The sequence below is a fragment of the Anas acuta genome, chromosome 12 (genome assembly GCF_963932015.1).
Source record: "Anas acuta chromosome 12, bAnaAcu1.1, whole genome shotgun sequence".
NCBI lineage: Eukaryota > Metazoa > Chordata > Aves > Anseriformes > Anatidae > Anas > Anas acuta.
In genome coordinates, this window is record NC_088990.1 from 14,452,493 (window position 1) to 14,470,459 (window position 17,967).

The 17,967-nt window shown below is 38.3% G+C and overlaps 2 protein-coding genes across 13 annotated transcripts in view; one reads left to right on the forward strand and one right to left on the reverse strand.

Annotated features, from left to right (window-relative positions):
• Window positions 1–3,864, forward strand: part of HERC1 (HECT and RLD domain containing E3 ubiquitin protein ligase family member 1) — a 102,965-nt gene extending 99,101 nt beyond the window's left edge. For all 12 annotated transcript variants that reach the window (XM_068695641.1, XM_068695642.1, XM_068695653.1 and 9 more), the window contains exons 75-78: window positions 424–676; window positions 924–1,076; window positions 1,972–2,277; window positions 3,190–3,864. In XM_068695641.1, coding sequence (XP_068551742.1) covers window positions 424–676; window positions 924–1,076; window positions 1,972–2,277; window positions 3,190–3,375 — 898 coding nt within the window. In that variant the 3' untranslated portion in view covers window positions 3,376–3,864. The remainder of the gene's footprint in view (window positions 1–423; window positions 677–923; window positions 1,077–1,971; window positions 2,278–3,189) is intronic.
• Window positions 3,865–11,912: 8,048 nt separating this feature from the next.
• On the reverse strand, window positions 11,913–17,956 carry FBXL22 (F-box and leucine rich repeat protein 22). The gene is made up of 2 exons (XM_068695683.1): window positions 15,478–17,956; window positions 11,913–12,885 (listed from the first exon to the last, which is right to left on the reverse strand). The coding sequence occupies exons 1-2, from the start codon at window positions 15,810–15,812 to the stop codon at window positions 12,540–12,542; spliced, it is 681 nt and encodes a 226-aa protein (XP_068551784.1). The 5' UTR covers window positions 15,813–17,956; the 3' UTR covers window positions 11,913–12,539.
• Window positions 17,957–17,967: the final 11 nt, after the last annotated feature.

Sequence of the window (17,967 nt, forward strand, 5' to 3'; positions counted from 1 at the left end):
GTGAGTTGTCCAGGATTTCTTTTTATTGACAGATGTAAGTTGGTGAAAATTAACTTCTATTAACTACCTTTTACCAAATGGTAAGACTTCATGATTGTCCCTAGTACAGTTTTTTTCCTTCAGGTTGTGATGTTACTTTGACATGAAGGAGAAGGTGTGGTTTAAATGTGAACTTTCTGGATTGCTGATACAGAATGTAGTGTAACATTAAGAATTTCAGTATTTGTGGTCAGGGTTAAATTTGCCCATCTTGGCCTCCTTTATTTCAACAGTTAAAAATAACATTAATCTACTTATTTGGACACCTCTTGCTGATAATTGTGTTGGCAGTTACTATGCTGTGCTTAGAAATATTTCTTCTTTTGCCTTTAATGAAGTAGCACAGAAATTATACTATAGTCTTTTGACTGTCTTTTCTTCCAGGTTTCTCTTTAACCCTTCAGCATGTTTAGATGAACATCTGATGCAGTTTAAATTCTTGGGTATTCTCATGGGTGTAGCTATTCGTACAAAAAAGCCATTAGATCTTCATTTGGCTCCAATGGTCTGGAAGCAACTTTGTTGTATCCCACTTATCTTGGAGGATTTGGAGGAGGTAGATCTGCTCTATGTGCAGACCCTCAACAGCATTCTTCACATTGAAGACAGTGGGATTACTGAAGAAAATTTCCATGAGGTAAGATGCAAAAGTTGGAGCTTCTGAGTTTATTCTGAAAGTGGTCACTTTTATCAGATTGACCTTAATCTCAGTATTTATTTTATTATATGATTAAATATTTCCATTATTGGGATAACAAGGCCTTGATAAGCATTCGGAATAGTTCATGACCTAAATATATTTCTAGGTGACTGATAGTAAAATGTTGAACCTAGATCGCTTGATTGACTTACACTAAACATAGTTTTTCTGTTTTGCCTAACAGATGATTCCTTTAGATTCTTTTGTTGGTCAAAGTGCTGATGGTAAAATGGTTCCCATAATCCCTGGAGGGAACAGTATCCCACTTACCTTTTCAAACAGGAAAGAATATGTGGAGAGGGCAATTGAGTACAGACTTCATGAAATGGACCGTCAGGTAAGAATCTCATCGTGATCCTCTCCACATTGTTAACATGAACAGCATTTTTGATTTGTGTAAGTTTCCATTACAATTTATTAGGGAATATGAAAAGCTTGGTTTTCTGCTGAAAAGGATTTTTTCCCTACAAACTCTTATAGTTCATTTTAGTTGTATGTTTTTGCTGTTGTTCTAAGTCAGTTATATTTTTCTTAGCAATTGCTCACTTGACAAAAGAGTACTGGAAATGAGAACTTCTTTTTCATTAGAGTAGTTCCATTGCAACTGTCAATTCTTGGGAAACTTCATCACAGTTGCGTGCACTAAGCACTGTTACTAGACACGACAGCAACATAGAGTCTAGCTGAAGTAAATATTGTGGACAGACATTCATTTAACTGAAAACTTTCTCATCTGCTTTAGCAAAGAAACGACAAATACAGCATTAAACGTTCTGAGGAGTATTAATTACCTATTTTCATATTTCTGTGTGTTTTGTCACTCATATAGTGAAGTTTGCAAAAGCACTATGATAATTAGATGTTAGGAATATTCTTTTCCTTTTTCTCAAGATATAAATACATGCAGAATTGCAGAATTCTAACCTGTGTTAGAAAAATAAGCTACTGACCTGTACTTTAAGTTCTGCTGTATTGTGTCAGAATCTTTTCTTTTATGTGTAATTACTTTTAAAAGTAGCTTTGGTTAATAATACTTTTAATATTCTCCAGAATTTTGAGAGGGTATTGACCGTGCAGGGTATGCATGTGTGAGAGGTTGTATTTGGCAGATGTTCTCTCTCCTTACCCCGTTCATTAACAGATACATTGCCTTCGCATTTATTTGGATGGTACAATAAGTGGCAGAAATAGGACAATTGCACTTCCAATGTTTTTTCTTTTTTGGGCAATAGGTGGCTGCTGTAAGAGAAGGAATGTCTTGGATTGTTCCAGTTCCTTTGTTGTCTCTTCTGACTGCTAAGCAGTTGGAACAAATGGTCTGTGGAATGCCAGAAATATCAGTTGAAGTTCTGAAGAAAGTTGTGCGTTACAGAGAAGTTGATGAACAGCATCAGCTAGTACAGTGGTTCTGGCATACCCTTGAAGAATTTTCAAATGAGGAGAGAGTGCTTTTCATGAGGTTTGTGTCAGGAAGATCTCGATTGCCAGCCAACACAGCTGATATCTCTCAGCGATTCCAAATAATGAAGGTTGATAGGGTAAGATGTTGGTTTTATTTTTATTATTATTAATATTATTCCTGTCTAGTTTAATCTGTCCTTTGGCAATAGCAGCCAGGTTTCCATAACTAAATTTACAGAGAAAGTCAGGGATAGGATATGCCCTGAGCTATTAAAACCAAGGATTTTATTTGTGCAGGAGCATTGAATACTGCATGGATTGCATATTAATTCAGTTTGTATATTTACTATGGTTCTGTGATTGGAGGTCAAGACAAGCCCTTGCACAAGAAACAAAACCTCTTCTGTTGTAACTTGTCCACAACCATTTTCTGTTCCAATTCCTTTCTTCATTGGATAGTTTTTACTCCTTTAAGTTTGTGTTAAGCAGCAACATATGACCACTAGTGAGCTCTAAGTCCTAAAACCACTATCACGAGTTTACAGTATATTACTTTACAGGTTGCATACATTTTGCATTGTGTTTGGGGTTTGTGCAGTGGAAGGAAATTGTCTGAAATATATGAATCAAAAACTTGGGCAAATATAAGATAATAGTGTTTTGACTGTCATCTTTGGTGAGGTGTCTCAGGTTGCTTCATGTTAAGGCACCGAATGGTATGTAATTTGAATGTTGTTTGGTATCTTCCAGTGGGCTTCTAAACAATAGCGTGGTCAAATAGTTGCATTTCATTAGTGAATGGAGTAAGTCACACAGCAGGTGATATAGCAGTAGTTTTGCACATACTGCAGGATAAAACAAGTGATGTAAGAAACAAGAGAGGCTAGTCTGCTTCTTAGGAGAAATACTGAGATACAATGAGAAAATGCTGAGTGACAGAGGCAGGGAAGAAGGGATCAATGAAATATGGATATGTTGCATTTTTTTTTTATTTTTTTTTACTTTATTCACAAACTTAACAGTGTCCCACCTTTTATCCGTTTCCACAGCCTTACGACAGCTTGCCTACCTCACAGACTTGTTTCTTTCAACTGAGGCTCCCACCTTACTCCAGTCAACTAATCATGGCAGAGCGTTTGCGCTATGCAATCAATAATTGCAGGTCTATAGATATGGACAATTATATGCTCTCACGGAATGTGGACAATGCAGAGGGCTCAGACACAGATTATTAACATTCTGTGAACAAAATCATCTTCCTTTTACTACGACTAGTGCCCTGAGTCCAATTTGTTGTTGACATAATTTTATGGTAACCATAGATGTTTTAGGAGCATAAAAACAGATGTTAATAAACAGTGGCCACATTTTAGTTACTCTAAATGTAACAAAAAATTAGATGTTTTTATTTTTTGTGATTGTAAAAAAAAAAAAAAAAAAAGAAAACAAAAAACAAAGAAGTATGATCAGTAATTTTTTTCTCCTTTTTTTTGGTCACTTTTGATAAGTTTGCATGGAGACATTTTGGTGCATTTTTGTTGGGAATAGTACATTTGTAAGCCCTCCCAGTGAACATGAAGAGTTGTACATTGTGTATAATTGTTCATTAGCAAGGACAGTTTTACATGAATATTCACATATTTATTTTGTTTTAATTTGAATTGCCTGTGCAGGGTTCCTTATGCAGAGAAAAATAAAGCGAATTCAAGAATTGTTTGCTTGTATGCATTTGTGAACTGTGTATTGGTATACTTAGTCTTCATACTTTTTCATTTTGTCTCAGGAAGTTCTAGTATTGCGGTATTTAGACAGGACATGACTTTTGAAGCATCTTAAAATGTTTATCATCAAGTAATCTGATGGGTAGGACCGTGCCCTGCTTTCTAATGTCTTTGAGGCTTTTTCAGGTATACCATTAGCTTATGCCTTGTACTTCAATATGAGTTAAAGTTGTACTTGATTCCTTCTTGATTTTCATTTGAACGTTTTTCTTTTCAAGAGTAGTAATTGCTGACATTAATAATATACAGCCATCTTGACTTGGAAATCTTAAACTTTTTGTTCAAAAAACACACCATCCTCTTTGATATACAGGAGTTGATGTAACTGGTCCTAATCAGAGTACAAATAAATTAAAATGAAGGTGACAGGCTAGTTGTTGAAGTTGTGGGTTTTATATACGTTTTGAGTGTACAACTTTGATTTTAGTAAACTGCACGTCTTTGGTCTCTGTCACAGCTGTAATTGTGTTATAATCAGCAGTGCCTGGCTTACACTGTAACGTTCATATTTGGTTAGGACAGTGATGTACTATTACCAAGAAATTTTTATTCTGTGTCTTAGCGAAGTGCTGATGACAATTCCTTTCAGTCTCCATATCTAAACTATAATTTGTGACAAACTGCAAATGCTGTTTTCTGTTCAGGAACCAGTTCAACCAGGCTGAGAAGGGTAGTGTCTTTCCCCAGGTGAGTCGTTGCTGGTCTGGCTTGATGTTCCTCCTCATTCTCACTGGAATCCTTGATAGGAGGCTATGGGGCCTGAGGGCTGTGGAAAAAATTTATGAACCTAAACTCACTTGGTACACCACTAGTTTGTCTGAGAACACAGGCATTCCTGTTTTATGTTAGCAGGGATTATTAGGGAAGCTTCCCAGCTGTCCAAGATGGAACCTGGTGTATTGCTGCCAGGTAATGTTGGTCAAAGGGCTGAGCAAAGAGCTTCCAGATCCAGGTTTTATCTGGTTTATTTGGTTAGGACTCACTGTTGGCTCATGAAAAAGGCAAATGATTCTTGAGCTATGACCAAGAACCAGACTGCAGCATGAAACATCTGGAGGGGGACTTCCAATTGTTTGGGGAGAAGGAGGGACTCAGGGCTCTGAAATCATGCAGTTTAGTTTCCTGCCTCATCATGTACTATGGTTCCAAATTGGACTGAGATTTCCACAGCCTGTCACTATGTTGTGAGGAAGTATATTCCCATTGTGGCTTAAATTTATAGGTGTTGTACATATGTAAATATATATATATATGGCTACAAATAAGAATGGAAACTGCTGTAGAATGTAGTGTATGATTGTATACTAGACCTCACTATGTGACTCAAATCAGTGCTACCAGTTTGCCAGTCTGTTTTTATCAGATGGAGAAGATAGTAATACTGTGCCTGAAAAATGGCGGTTTAGTATGGACTATGCAGTTTGGTTCTTGGAAAATTAGGATTTTTTTGGAGGCAGTTTACAGGTAGGTAAGAGAGGATAGCAATGTTTACAAATACTAATGTTCATTAAAAGATTTAAGTGTGATTCCTTTAGCCATTTCGTTCATTGTGCTTGTCCTTTGGATATTCTATCTTAGCATGATGAAATCTTTCAAATGCTTAATTACTTTTATTTTATCCCACCGTTTGTTTTTACTGTAATTAAATTGTGCATGCATTCCTTTTAATCTGCTGATTGTCTTATTTCTGTTGCTCAGGCATCTGAGGCATCTAAGTGAGACTGGAATCATGTTCAAGTTTCCTGCATAATGCTTCTTCTTATACCTAATTGCATATGGAGATAAAGAATGTACAGTGCTGACTCTGTTGTACTGTTCATTGGAGACCATCTGAGAAAGTTCTAACTTTATGTCAGTTTAAGCGTATTTTTGGTATGCAAACCTCTCCCTGTGGAAAAAGAGGAGTAAATATTACCGGTGTATGTCAGCATTCCATAGGATAAGTAAGTCATATATGCCGTTCTTTAAAGAAAAAAAATGTGTGCAGCTCAGTCTTGTAACAAGCCTACTAATGATAGGGTTGTAGCACTAGGCCATAGCAAGGTAGGCTGTGAGCTATTTCTCATTCCCCTTCCATTTTTCAGCATTGGATGGGACATGTGTAAGACTGCAGCAGGGAGTATCAGTGATAACAAGTGCATATCAGAAGTACAAACAGGTGTGTCACTGTGTTTATTTAGACCCTTTTCAAATTAATGAGGTATGGAGCACACTGTACTTAGAAATGTTAAATTCTAAATCCAACTAGAGAAAAAAAAAGCTTGAAAAGCTTTTAGCCACATGTGTATTGTGCTGGGTAGGTTATATATAGGAAAGTAATTAATTGCCAAAAGCCTCTTTCTTTTGTTACATGTGACTACTGTTTGCTGCTGTTTTTTACTGTACGTGTGGAGTACCTAACTTTTTCCTTACAACTCAGTTCTCAAGAAACAATTGTCCTCTCTGATTTTGTAAGTCTGTCACTTCTTGAAACCCTAATTTATGTTGTTTTATCCTGTTTCTAACCTGGGATTAAATAATTTCTTCTCTTACACCTCTGGTATTTCCAGTCACTTTTTTTTTGTACACCTAGGAAGTATATCACTAGCCTTTTGGGCTGTCAGATACCTGGTTAGCCCTTTGAAACAGGTAGGCAGACTACAGCAGAGAGAAGATGAGCAACCAGTCCCCAAGGCTAGAGGTAGGCAAGTTGCTCTAACCTGATGAAGCCTTATTCTTACTGGAGAGTCAGCAGTAGAAGAGTCGGCTCATCCAACAGCCTCAGAATGTACTGGTGGGTGGTATGTGCATCTGTCATGCCTAGAGGGGAACTAGTAAGAGCAGAATGTGTTATTGAGTAGCGGTATTCTCCAAAGAGGTTAACAAATGATCAGCTCAGGTCTGGAAATTTGATCTATATCTGGCATTTAGCTATGTGATGAAGTTGAACTGCAAAAACTACCATTGCTTGTAAGTAAACAGTTTTACCATACTGCAGGTCTTTGTTCCTCTTCTGTTTTATTGCCAATGTGATCTATGTTTCACAGTGAAAATTTGAAGTGTCACCTGGATGTTGCTTTTCCCCTATTTTGTGGGAAAAGGCATGAACTTTTACAACTAAACTTGTCTTTTCTACTTGGATCTGATGACATAGGTTCAGCTTCTGAGCAGGCTTTTTTTTTTTTTATACTGCTTTTCTTTTGGTATTTTTATGAAATATATATAACAAGCGCTCCTCCCTCCATACCTGGTAATTTAGATTTAGAATGTGTGAGGATTAAAAAATGTTTCAACAATGTTAAGAGAACTTTGACAGAGCTCAAATGGCATGGGACTGAGGAAAACTTTAAATTTGCTTCCATCTTTGCATCACAGCCTAAGTAAAATGTTACCGATGTATACTTACTTGGGAACACAATTCAAAAATTAAGAAAATTGATTATTGATGCTAAAAGAAGTTATCAGCACAACTATGTTCAAATTCTACCATGTCACGAAAGAAATACCCATATTTAAGGAGAAGAGCAAAGTAATATAACTGTGAGCATTTGTATAGAAATAAACCAAGAAATCAAGTAAAAGAGTGTTCTGAGGCACTCTTTTGACACTATAAATAAAATCAGAAACAGTTGAGAGAAAATTGGCAAAAAGGTATAAAAAATATGTACAGCTGCAGACCCACGTTCGTATTTTATAGGTACTTAAAATTATCTGTTAGATCTGCAGAGGTATAGCTTTCATCACAGAGGGCTCAGAGAGAGCTAGCATCACAGGAGGGTCTTTGATTATTAATGTGACTTAAAGAGTTTGTAGCTTCTGGCTTATCAATATATGAAATTGGTATTTTCTCCATGCATAAATTGTGTACTCAAAGTAAGGATTCTGTCGGCTTCCCAATTTACACATCATAATTGGTTTATTCAGACCACCAATCTTCTTTCCAACTTTCAAATGCTGTTTTAGGATTGATGTTTTTTCTTCCCTTCTGTGCTTCCAGTTTTGTTCTGTGCTTTTGTAGTGCATAAGGATCCTACTTCAGTTTTAGGACTGAGTTAATGAAATAGCAGAATACTATAGGGCCATGCTATTAAGTATTTCTAAGTTGTGCAAATAAAAGTACTAAATTACTTTATTTGTCTTCTAAGTGCGTGACACTTCTGGACACTTGTACTGATAAAGTATTTCTCTAGAATTTCTTATCTATTTGACTAAGTATCTGCAATGCTGTGATTTATTTATTAGTTCAGCCAAATTAGAGAGTTCCAAAGGACATCTGTGAATCAGTAAGCCAGGATGGTAAAGGAGGAGCAAGTATATTAATTTGTGTTGAAAGCTGTAAAATCCTTTCCATTTTTCATAAAAAATGATGAAAATAGCACATAGAGTGTTTTCAGGAGTCCATAGCTAGCTCACCATTTCTAGCAGAGGAAGGAATAAGCCCTAGGAATGTAGGCTATAAAAATACTTCTGCTGAGATTGTTTGAAACTTATCTTCCTAAATAAAACTGATTGGAAATACAATTTTACAGTACCACTCTTCCAATAAAAAATGTCTTCCAGTGGATTTTGATAGCGTATTTCTTTTCTGTTCAAATATGAACAAACGATGAGCTAAATGATGAAGTAAACATTTATTTCAGGACTATCTGAGGCTTCACAGCTGAATTTGACATTACAATACCCAAAGCATTTTTCTCCCTGTAGCTTTAATAAAAGGAACAACGGTACTGTAAAAAGAGTACAGTGAGAAATAGGAAAATTAAGCCAGCTGTTCCTAATTAATCAAGGCCTAACTTCAGAACTTGTTTCTACATTTTGGATGACAGTGAGAGGGGAAAAAATAATGTTCATTTCACACATTCTTTTTAGAGAGGTATTTCTAAATTTTAAAGAACAAGCAGCTTTCTAGGTATTTCTGACAACCTGTAATTTTTAGATAGCAATTTAAGAAGTCACAAATTCTGTTTATTAGAGAAAAAGATAGCTTATATAGTCTTCCAGTTTATATATATAAAATTAAAGTGCAGACTAGCAGTAAGCCTGCGAAGTTATACCTGATGATACATCTACAGCTGTTAAAACGCAACAAAGCTATAACATTATTTTAAACCATGGTAATTTTGATACACTTGAATTCCAGCAATGGAATTTCCAGTTTATTAGCAAGTCTCATTAGTGTTGTGTTACTGGTGTGGTGAGATTATCAACAATTTCAAGGTCATTATGTTCATAATGTCAATGAAAACCAGAATACTATGATACGTGCACTTAAATTGCTGCAGTGAAGAAGTTTTGAATAGTTATGTCATGGAACAGAAATGTTGACTCTCTCAATGGGACAGAGCAGAATTTCCGTATGTTAGTATTTCTAAATTTGCCTTAAGGACAAAAAAAACTGTGCTGATGTTGGATTGCCACACAACTCCATTCACATTAAGCCTCCATTCACATTATTGAAACTGTTATTGTATTACTGTTATTGTAACTCTACTGTTAAATGACACAGAAAATTTAAAAAGCTTGCTTTATTGTGTTGCTTGTGTAGATCCAGGAAAATACAGAAAACAGAATCACAGAATTTTCTAGGTTGGAAGAGACCTCAAGATCATCGAGTCCAACCTCTCACCTAACACTAACAGTCCCCACTAAACCATATCCCTAAGCTCTACATCTAAACGTCTTTTGAAGACTTCCAGGGATGGTGACTCCACCACCTCCCTGGGCAGCCTGTCCCAGTGCCTAACAACCCTTTCAGTAAAGAAGTTCTTCCTAATATCTAACCTAAAACTCCCCTGGCGCAACTTTAGCCCATTCCCCCTTGTCCTGTCACCAGGCACGTGGGAGAACAGGCCAACCCCCACCTCTCTACAGCCTCCTTTAAGGTACCTGTAGAGAGCAATAAGGTCGCCCCTGAGCCTCCTCTTCTCCAGGCTGAACAAGCCCAGCTCCCTCAGCCGCTCCTCGTAGGACTTGTTCTCCAGGCCCCTCACCAGCTTCATCGCCCTTCTCTGGACCCGCTCAAGCACCTCGATGTCCTTCTTGTAGCGAGGGGCCCAAAACTGAACACAGTACTCGAGGTGCGGCCTCACCAGAGCCGAGTACAGGGTGACGATCACCTCCCTAGCCCTGCTGGTCACAGTGTTTCTGATACAAGCCAGGATGCCGTTGGCCTTCCTGGCCACCTGAGCACACTGCTGGCTCATATTCAGCCGACTGTCCACCATCACTACCAGGTCCTTCTCTGCCTGGCAGCTCTCCAACCACTCATCTCCCAGCCTGTAGCTCTGCTTGGGGTTATTGCGCCCCAGGTGCAGGACCCGGCACTTGGCCTTGTTGAACTTCATGCAGTTGACCTCAGCCCATCGGTGCAGCCTATCCAGATCCTCCTGCAGAGCCTTCCTACCCTCGAGCAGATCGACACACGCACCTAGCTTGGTGTCATCTGCAAACTTACTGAGGATGCACTCAATGCCCTCGTCCAGATCATTGATGAAGATGTTAAAGAGGACCGGCCCCAGCACCGAGCCCTGGGGGACGCCACTAGTGACTGGCCTCCAACTGGACTTGACTCCATTTACCACAACTCTTTGGGCCCGGCTATCCAGCCAGTTTCTAACCCAACGAAGCGTGCGCCAGTCCAAGCCAAGACCAGCCAGTTTCTTGAGGAGAATGCTGTGGGAGACGGTGTCAAAAGCCTTGCTGAAGTCAAGGTAGACCACATCCACAGCCTTTCCCTCGTCCACCCAGCGCGTCACTTTGTCATAGAAGGAGATCAGGTTCGTCAAGCAGGATCTGCCTTCCATAAACCCATGCTGACTGGGCCTGATCGCCTGCTTGCCCTTGAAGTGCCGCATGATGACTCCCAAGAGGATCTGCTCCATGAACTTCCCTGGTACTGAGGTCAAAGACCTGTTCCAAGTCAGTGTGGTGATGACTGAGGTATTCTTATTCTGGGTAAGATTTTAATTGAAAATGAAATCTTAACTGCTGTACACTTCATTGTGAATTAAGCTGGAATTGTTCAGGATCCATTGAGCTTGTCAAACTGGTCTATACGCAGCCTATTGTTTGACACCTGAGCTGTACTGACATCTGGTATTCTAGAAAAAAAAAATAAGTTATCAATAGCCAGATATAACCATCTGTCGTTCCTGTAAGCATGTTCTCTACTGGATCATGTTGAATGGGAGAGAAATTGAAAGTAAATATAAGTTAAGATGTGGAGTCCACTAGAATGGACAGGATTCTCTTTATGGTTTGCTTCAGGAGTCAATGCTGGATGTTTCCTAATCGCTGAACAAATTGGAAGAGGAAACAAAATTTGAGGGGTTGTCCCACACAGAGGAAAGCACAGCATTTGAGACAGGGTGCCTTTTAAAAAGGCACACTGTAGTTCAAATAAAAATCTGAGCTATTCAGGCTAGACCATCTGTGTGATTGCTCTGAATTGGTATAGATACTGAGACAGGTTCAACAGGTAACACTTTTAATGGGGAACAGCAGTACGGCTGATGCAGTAAGGTGGCACTCAGAACTGTTTACCTTTCCTTGGGTGAAAATCTGTACCTAAGTGCCTTGGAGCCTGTTGTTGCCAGACCTGGTTACTCAATACCATGACCAAGTCCCTGTGTGTTGTATCATCCAGGCAGGTTTTGTACAGTAAAGTGAAACTGTGTCAACCTTTGGAGTCATACTTGGGTGTAGATGATGCTGTAGCAACCCTTCATAAAAACACTTTCCTGGTGCTGAGGTGCATGCAGGCAATTGACAGCCCTGTTATTCGGGATGAAAACAGCTGTTTGCTGGTTTTTGTTGTTGTTGTTTTTTTCCTTTTGCTTTGCACTGAGACCACAAATGTTTATACAGATCCCTGCTGTAGAATGTTGCTAATTTAGAATTTAAAGCTGTGTAATTTACAGCTTTATAATTGTACATCACTGTCTTTTCCTACAGGTTTGTTCTGTAAACTAGCGTTTTTTCCCATCAGAATTCCTTTAATGTCAACTTTAAAAAAAAAAAAAAAAAAAAAAAAAGCTTGGTTATTTTGTCAAAGTATATTGTGCACAGGGTCAAACTGGTTTGCACACAGTGCCATGCATATACCCTCTGTTAATAAATACACCTGACAAATCAACCACAAATATTAATCTCTGAGGAAGTGATAGTTGTCAGGTACGCTGATCTGCTTGCTAGAAGGAACCTTAGATGTCATGGATCTCTCTCTTCACTGGTAGAATGCATTATATGTGTTATAAAATCTTTAACAGAAATTGATTAATCACTCATTCCCTGAAATTTGTGTAAATCATACAGTATTTGCTGCAGCTTTACGCCTTTCTGTGTTAAAAGAAGGTAACAGAACCAAAGTTTTTAGACTTAATCAAGTACTGCATTATATGACACAAGTACATGATTTTTCCAGTTTGAGGAAAAACAGAAGACAGAGGGTATTTTTCTTAAGATGGTCCTGGTGAAAATTCACACCTTTCCCAACGCAGCCTTTACAAAACATACCAACCACTTCTTTGGACGTAAACCAGAATGCATTAAAGTAGCCACAGTTAATTGAAGCAGTGCTACCCTAGAGGTAAGTAGAAATAAACTATCCAAATTGACTGAGTTTTTACAGTTTGTTGCACTTAAAGCTGAACCAGTTTTCTTGATGATTTTCCAAGTGTGAACTTTTTTTCTGGTTTACTGTCTGGAATCATGTTAGCACTTCTCTCTGCGCTCAGCATTACTGAAGGACACTTTTCCCTGACTTTGTCTAGACCAGTTTGTGTTATGTTCCGGCAAAAATCCACATGGAGTGTTTGCAGTGATCTCCCATAGAGGGTCACTGCTTCCAATGTCTGGTCAGTGATCCGCACGCAGTTTTCCAGTTTGAGTGTCTTGAGGCTTGGGCAGTTCCTGAGAAGAAGCAAGAGGCAATCATCCGTAACATGGCCGCATCCAGAGAGGGTCAGAGATAGCAGGTTTGGACATCTGAAAACATAATCATTACAGGTGAGACTAGGGAAGAATAAATAATACACAGAGCTTGGAAAAGCCAGTGTCTTCAAGAATAAATCTTAAAGTTAGCAAAATACTTCCTCTTTTACCAGGAGGGTAAGAAAGCATGAGAAGGTGGGGGTGTATGTAGGTCTTAAAGCTCAACTTTACTAATCACAAAACTTACCTTCCTTGCTTTTTCTGTTGGTGGCTACGTCTGTAGCTCAGTCGGTGCAGTGGGGAAGTGGATGCTTATACATGTATAGGCTGCAGCTGCAGTGTTTTTTTCCTAAGGAGTTGCATGGTGTTGCCTTTCTCTGAGTTCAGAGAAGGAAGACCCAGCAGAGATCATAGGTTCAAGTCAGAATGGATTTGAGGACAGCTGAGTGAAGAGGCTGCTTTATAGACATGCTGAGCATGGGCAAGTAAGACACTCCCACTCTCGATCTTATGGAGATTTTTTGCTTGTTACTTGAACTCCTTGGTTTTACTGAGTAAGTGCCAGCTACTACCTACCTAATTGAGTGCTGTTGTTGGATTGCCACACAACTCTTAAGCCTCCATTCACATTATTGAACCTGTTATTGTATTACCGTTATTGTAACTCTACTGTTAAATGACACAGAAAATTTAAAAAGCTTGCTTTATTGTGTTGCTTGTGTAGATCCAGGAAAATACAGAAAAGACCTGTTCCAAGTCAGTGTGGTGATGACTTACACTGTCCATGTGTATGCAACTGGAGCAGACTGGTTATTATTTGCTGTTGTGCTGAATAGGCACGTTTGCAAAGGCCCTTTGTGCCCCAACCTGCAAATCCTTCTGTACAGTGTTTGCTTTCTCGCTTCCAGCTCTCTCCAAGGAGCAGCAGTTGAGCTGTGCATCTACTTAGGTAGATAAACTTTAATGTTTCTGCATTAACATAGGACTTCTTTAGTTCTATTGTTGACAGTAAAAAATGATTACAGCAATGCTAATGGTGATCTTGTGGTCTTGGTGATCTTGGCAAGACTATTAGCTTGCGTCTGGCCTGCAGGAACTGTAAAAAGGTATCCATAAGTGCTTCCATAAACAGATCAGTTAGAAATGCAAGTGACCAAAACAGGAAAGGTTAAAAAAAAAAAAGGATTGACCCACAGTGTCATCAACAGAACAAAAGTACTCACAACTCAGAAAGCAAAGCTTAAAATTCATTTGAATTATGTTTTTCTTTGCACAGAATGCTAGAAATTCTCTTGTGATAGAACTGCTTTAGGGGAAGGGTTGCTGCAAAAAGGCAGGAATTGGACTTGGGAAGGCTAAAATGGATGACACTGTCAGTGTTAATATACACGGACATTTTTAAGAGTGAAGATTTAACTTTTGCTGAACTTCGATGGACTTCCAGGTTGCTTGCTACCCCACAGGGTCTGCTTTGCATTTTGTCCAGCAACCAATGTGAGTTTACAGATTCTGCAAAGGAAGGCACTTAAGTGTTAAACTGTTTCTACTGAGCTGTAGTCTGGTGTTCTCCTGAATTGTAATTTGTGATGGCAAAAAAATAGAAATAGTTAAGCGTGCCATCTTGGTACTAGACATTTCAGTGAAATTAGAGTATTTCTTTACATGTAATCTTTACTCAGCACTGATATGTTTCCTAATGGTATTTGGCTAATTAAGCCAAAGTTCTTATCAGTTGTTCTGGAACGATTACTTTTGAACTGTTGAACTTAAAATACACATTCTTTTCTGAACCCATATTTTAGTCCTTGGTTTGAGATTGTACTGTTGCTGGTTCTCACCAACACCCCGCATTCTGTTAGTACCGTGTGATTTGTTGTTTTGTTTGTTTGTTTGTTTTATAAATTGCTAGGTCCAAATTGAACATTTTGCCTTCCATGCTGTGGCACTAAGCTGAAGGCTGGTTACACCACAAATGTGTGCCATTTCAGCTCTAATATTTGACCACAGCTATCCTTGGTGTTGAATTAAAATGCATTGGGATTGGTTTTACCCTGTTTGCTCCTCCTAATGTAGTGTGACACTTTTTCTTAGAGCTGCTCAGTAGCACTAAAGCTGTTAAAAGAAATAATGCGCATTGAGAGCTCTTTTTTCTTAGTGATACTTCCTTTTACTGTAGTTTATAAAAAACATAGTTACATTTCAGTATAAAATCAGTATTTACTTGAATGGAACAAATTTTCTGTTAGGAATGTGTTTAATGCACTTTCTTTTTCAAATGAAATGTATTCACTATGTGAAATCATGCCTTTCCTCTAGGGGTTCCCCCTAGACAATCCTTGACAATGACAGAATGATACATTTTAAGTTAAGCAGCAACTTAGTAAGCAGTATTGCACTTTCCTATATTAATTAATCTTTATTCCAAAAAGAGGGAAGACTAGGCTTAAAGAAAGTCATTGAGAAGATACGCTATTGCCACTATAAAACCAACGTAACGCTATATTAAAACTGCACAGTGAAAGCACTCATGTACTTACTGCTCCATTTCAGGGAGGCTGTGTGGAGGAGAATTAACAGTTCTCAATGCTGTCATTTAAAGGCAGCTAACTTTACAGGAGTGTAGAATTTCACACCCAAAGAACATACCTGTTGCCAACTTCTAGCAAAAAATCAGTGACAGTGTTTTCATGCTTGTTACAGAAGTCTTTCTGGAAATTGTTTTTCATCCAGTCCTCAATGTTACACACCTTGACTCTCTCTGAATGCCAGCAGATGGATAAATATTTTAAGGCAGGTCCCAGGAGAAAGTTGTGCTTCTTTAGTTCCGTTGGAGAGTTAAAATTCAGTAAAGACCAAAGTATAGGATCTTGAAACACTTCTAGCAGTTTGTGACATGTTTTTGCTAAATTTTTCCTGCTGTTTTTGTCCAGAAAAGAAAATAGATGTAAAAGGCATTCCCGATTCAGCTGGGTTATATGCATAGCCCTTCACAGAGTGTAGGGAAGCAGACAGTCTCCTGGCCTTGTGGAATAACGGCAGTGCTGGAGAGGGGCTCAGAATCACTAGAAGGCTGTTGCACATATATGGTTGTGGAATGGTGTTTATTTTTGGCCAACAACTGGTGCAGAAGTTAAGAGCAGGGAAAGGATAAGGACAATGCATGAAACTGCTGTGCTGTTCCTTCAAGGGAATGGAATGGGCATGCAGAACAGCAGGACTTCTCTTTCATGAAATGCTTCCTTAAAAGGGATTTTTCTTTTAAATCATTATTATTATTTTCCTTTTAGGCAATCCTGATAGTTAGCAAAGACCTTGTGCTGTGTTAATGAATGGGAAGGGGCAGATGGTAGGTACAGCTGCAAAATGTAGCTTTGGCAGCCTCTCAAGTTTGGAGGATTTGACTTTCAGAGTGGAAGCTTGTACAGTGTGCAACAATTTTAGCCTTTATTTTTCATTAATTATGCTGAGGCTGCACTTTCTTGTCTCATGTTCAAGGACTGTTATACTGGGATTTAAAAGGATGCTAGTTGAACAATCTTTCATTAACAGCTTTAAAAATGAGTTTAAATGTTCCCTGGGTGCAAACAAGCGCACACAAAAAAGTCCAGTTTCTTTTTTACAGGCATCAGCCTTATGGGCATTTTCCTGCCCGCTCTTATTTGAATAAATGGTGCTAGCTGTTTCCCCCACCTTTTGCATCAGCAAAGTAATGCTATACAGGAAGACATGCATGTGAGCAGCCATATCGATGTTCAACTGCTGGAGACTTATGCTCTTCTAGCAGATGCCTTATGTTAGCCTGAGTTTTACAAGTTTTCTTGCGTCTATGCTTTTGTAGCTGTTACCATGGACCTGGAAATTTTGGTGGCAAAAGGATATATAGTGGGTTTTAGGAATAGGTGTCTGTTTTCCAGTAACAGACAAGAAAGTGCAGCAGAAGTTCTTGCTGTAGAAGAAAAATAAATGTACTGCAAATGGTGGGTCAGAACTAAAAGCAGTAATAACCAGCCCTGTGACTTTTTCATGTTTGGGAAGTAATACAAGAATTTAAGGTAATTCATGCCAATCTTCGGTTTGGTGTTAATACAGGGAAATAATATGTATAACTATTATTATTATAATAGTTGTATAACTAATTAGTAAGTATTAGGAGCAAAACACATCCTGAAGGATTTTTCAAATGGCTTGCACATTTTTAGTACCTGGGAGTTTTTATGTATCTATGCATTTTAATAGTGTTTGTTTCGATACATGACAGGTTTGAACGCAACCAAAGTTCATCTTCTACTTCTTTGTCTAAGACTGCAGTTTGAAAATGATCTCTGAAAAAATGAGAGTAGAATATTTTTTTTTCAGTCTGCAATGATTGTTTTGGCTTCTTATCTGTGCATGAGTAATGTGTATGCTTACCCCACAGCGGCTCAAAGAAAAATGACAGGTATGGATCTGTACAGTTCTTTAAAGTTAGTAATTTTGTTCTGTAAATGGTAAGCTGTGCTTAATGATTACCAGTTCTTCTGGTTCCATATCCTTTGTCATTAAATATTTGCCTTGGAATTAGAAGGATATTCTTGCTTTCCCTCCCATGCTTAGAAACAGGCTATGAACAGTAGCATGAATACTTTATGAAGCCACAGAAGAGACAAGAGTAGATGATTTCACATACCAGGTAAGCCAGTCATTGGAAAATAGTTTAAATGGTATGCCAGGAGTTTTCTACTTAGTTCTCTTACTGTGTTTTTTTTTTTAAACTCTCACTCTGTCCCTTCCTCATTCTCAGAACTTACCTTCACCATTGAACAAGTTTAAATAGTTGAGATTACTCAGAATTGTAATAAACACAGGCATGCTATTTTAAGGAAAAACATAAAACCAAACAAACTTCCATGATAATCTTATCATTGCTGGGAGGGACTCTTAAACCACAGAGGACACACACCATGATCTAACAAAAATAACAGCCCTTCTGTGAAAGGGCCCTTTAAAATTGTGTTCTCTTTGGGTTTAAATGCTATGTTCTGATACAATTAAGTTTGCTTTATTTTTTTTCCCCTAGAAGTTCGAATACTCTGTCATCCTGCTCAAATGATCAATGCTAATACTTGCAAAACTGTAAAAAGACATGCGGAGTTTCAT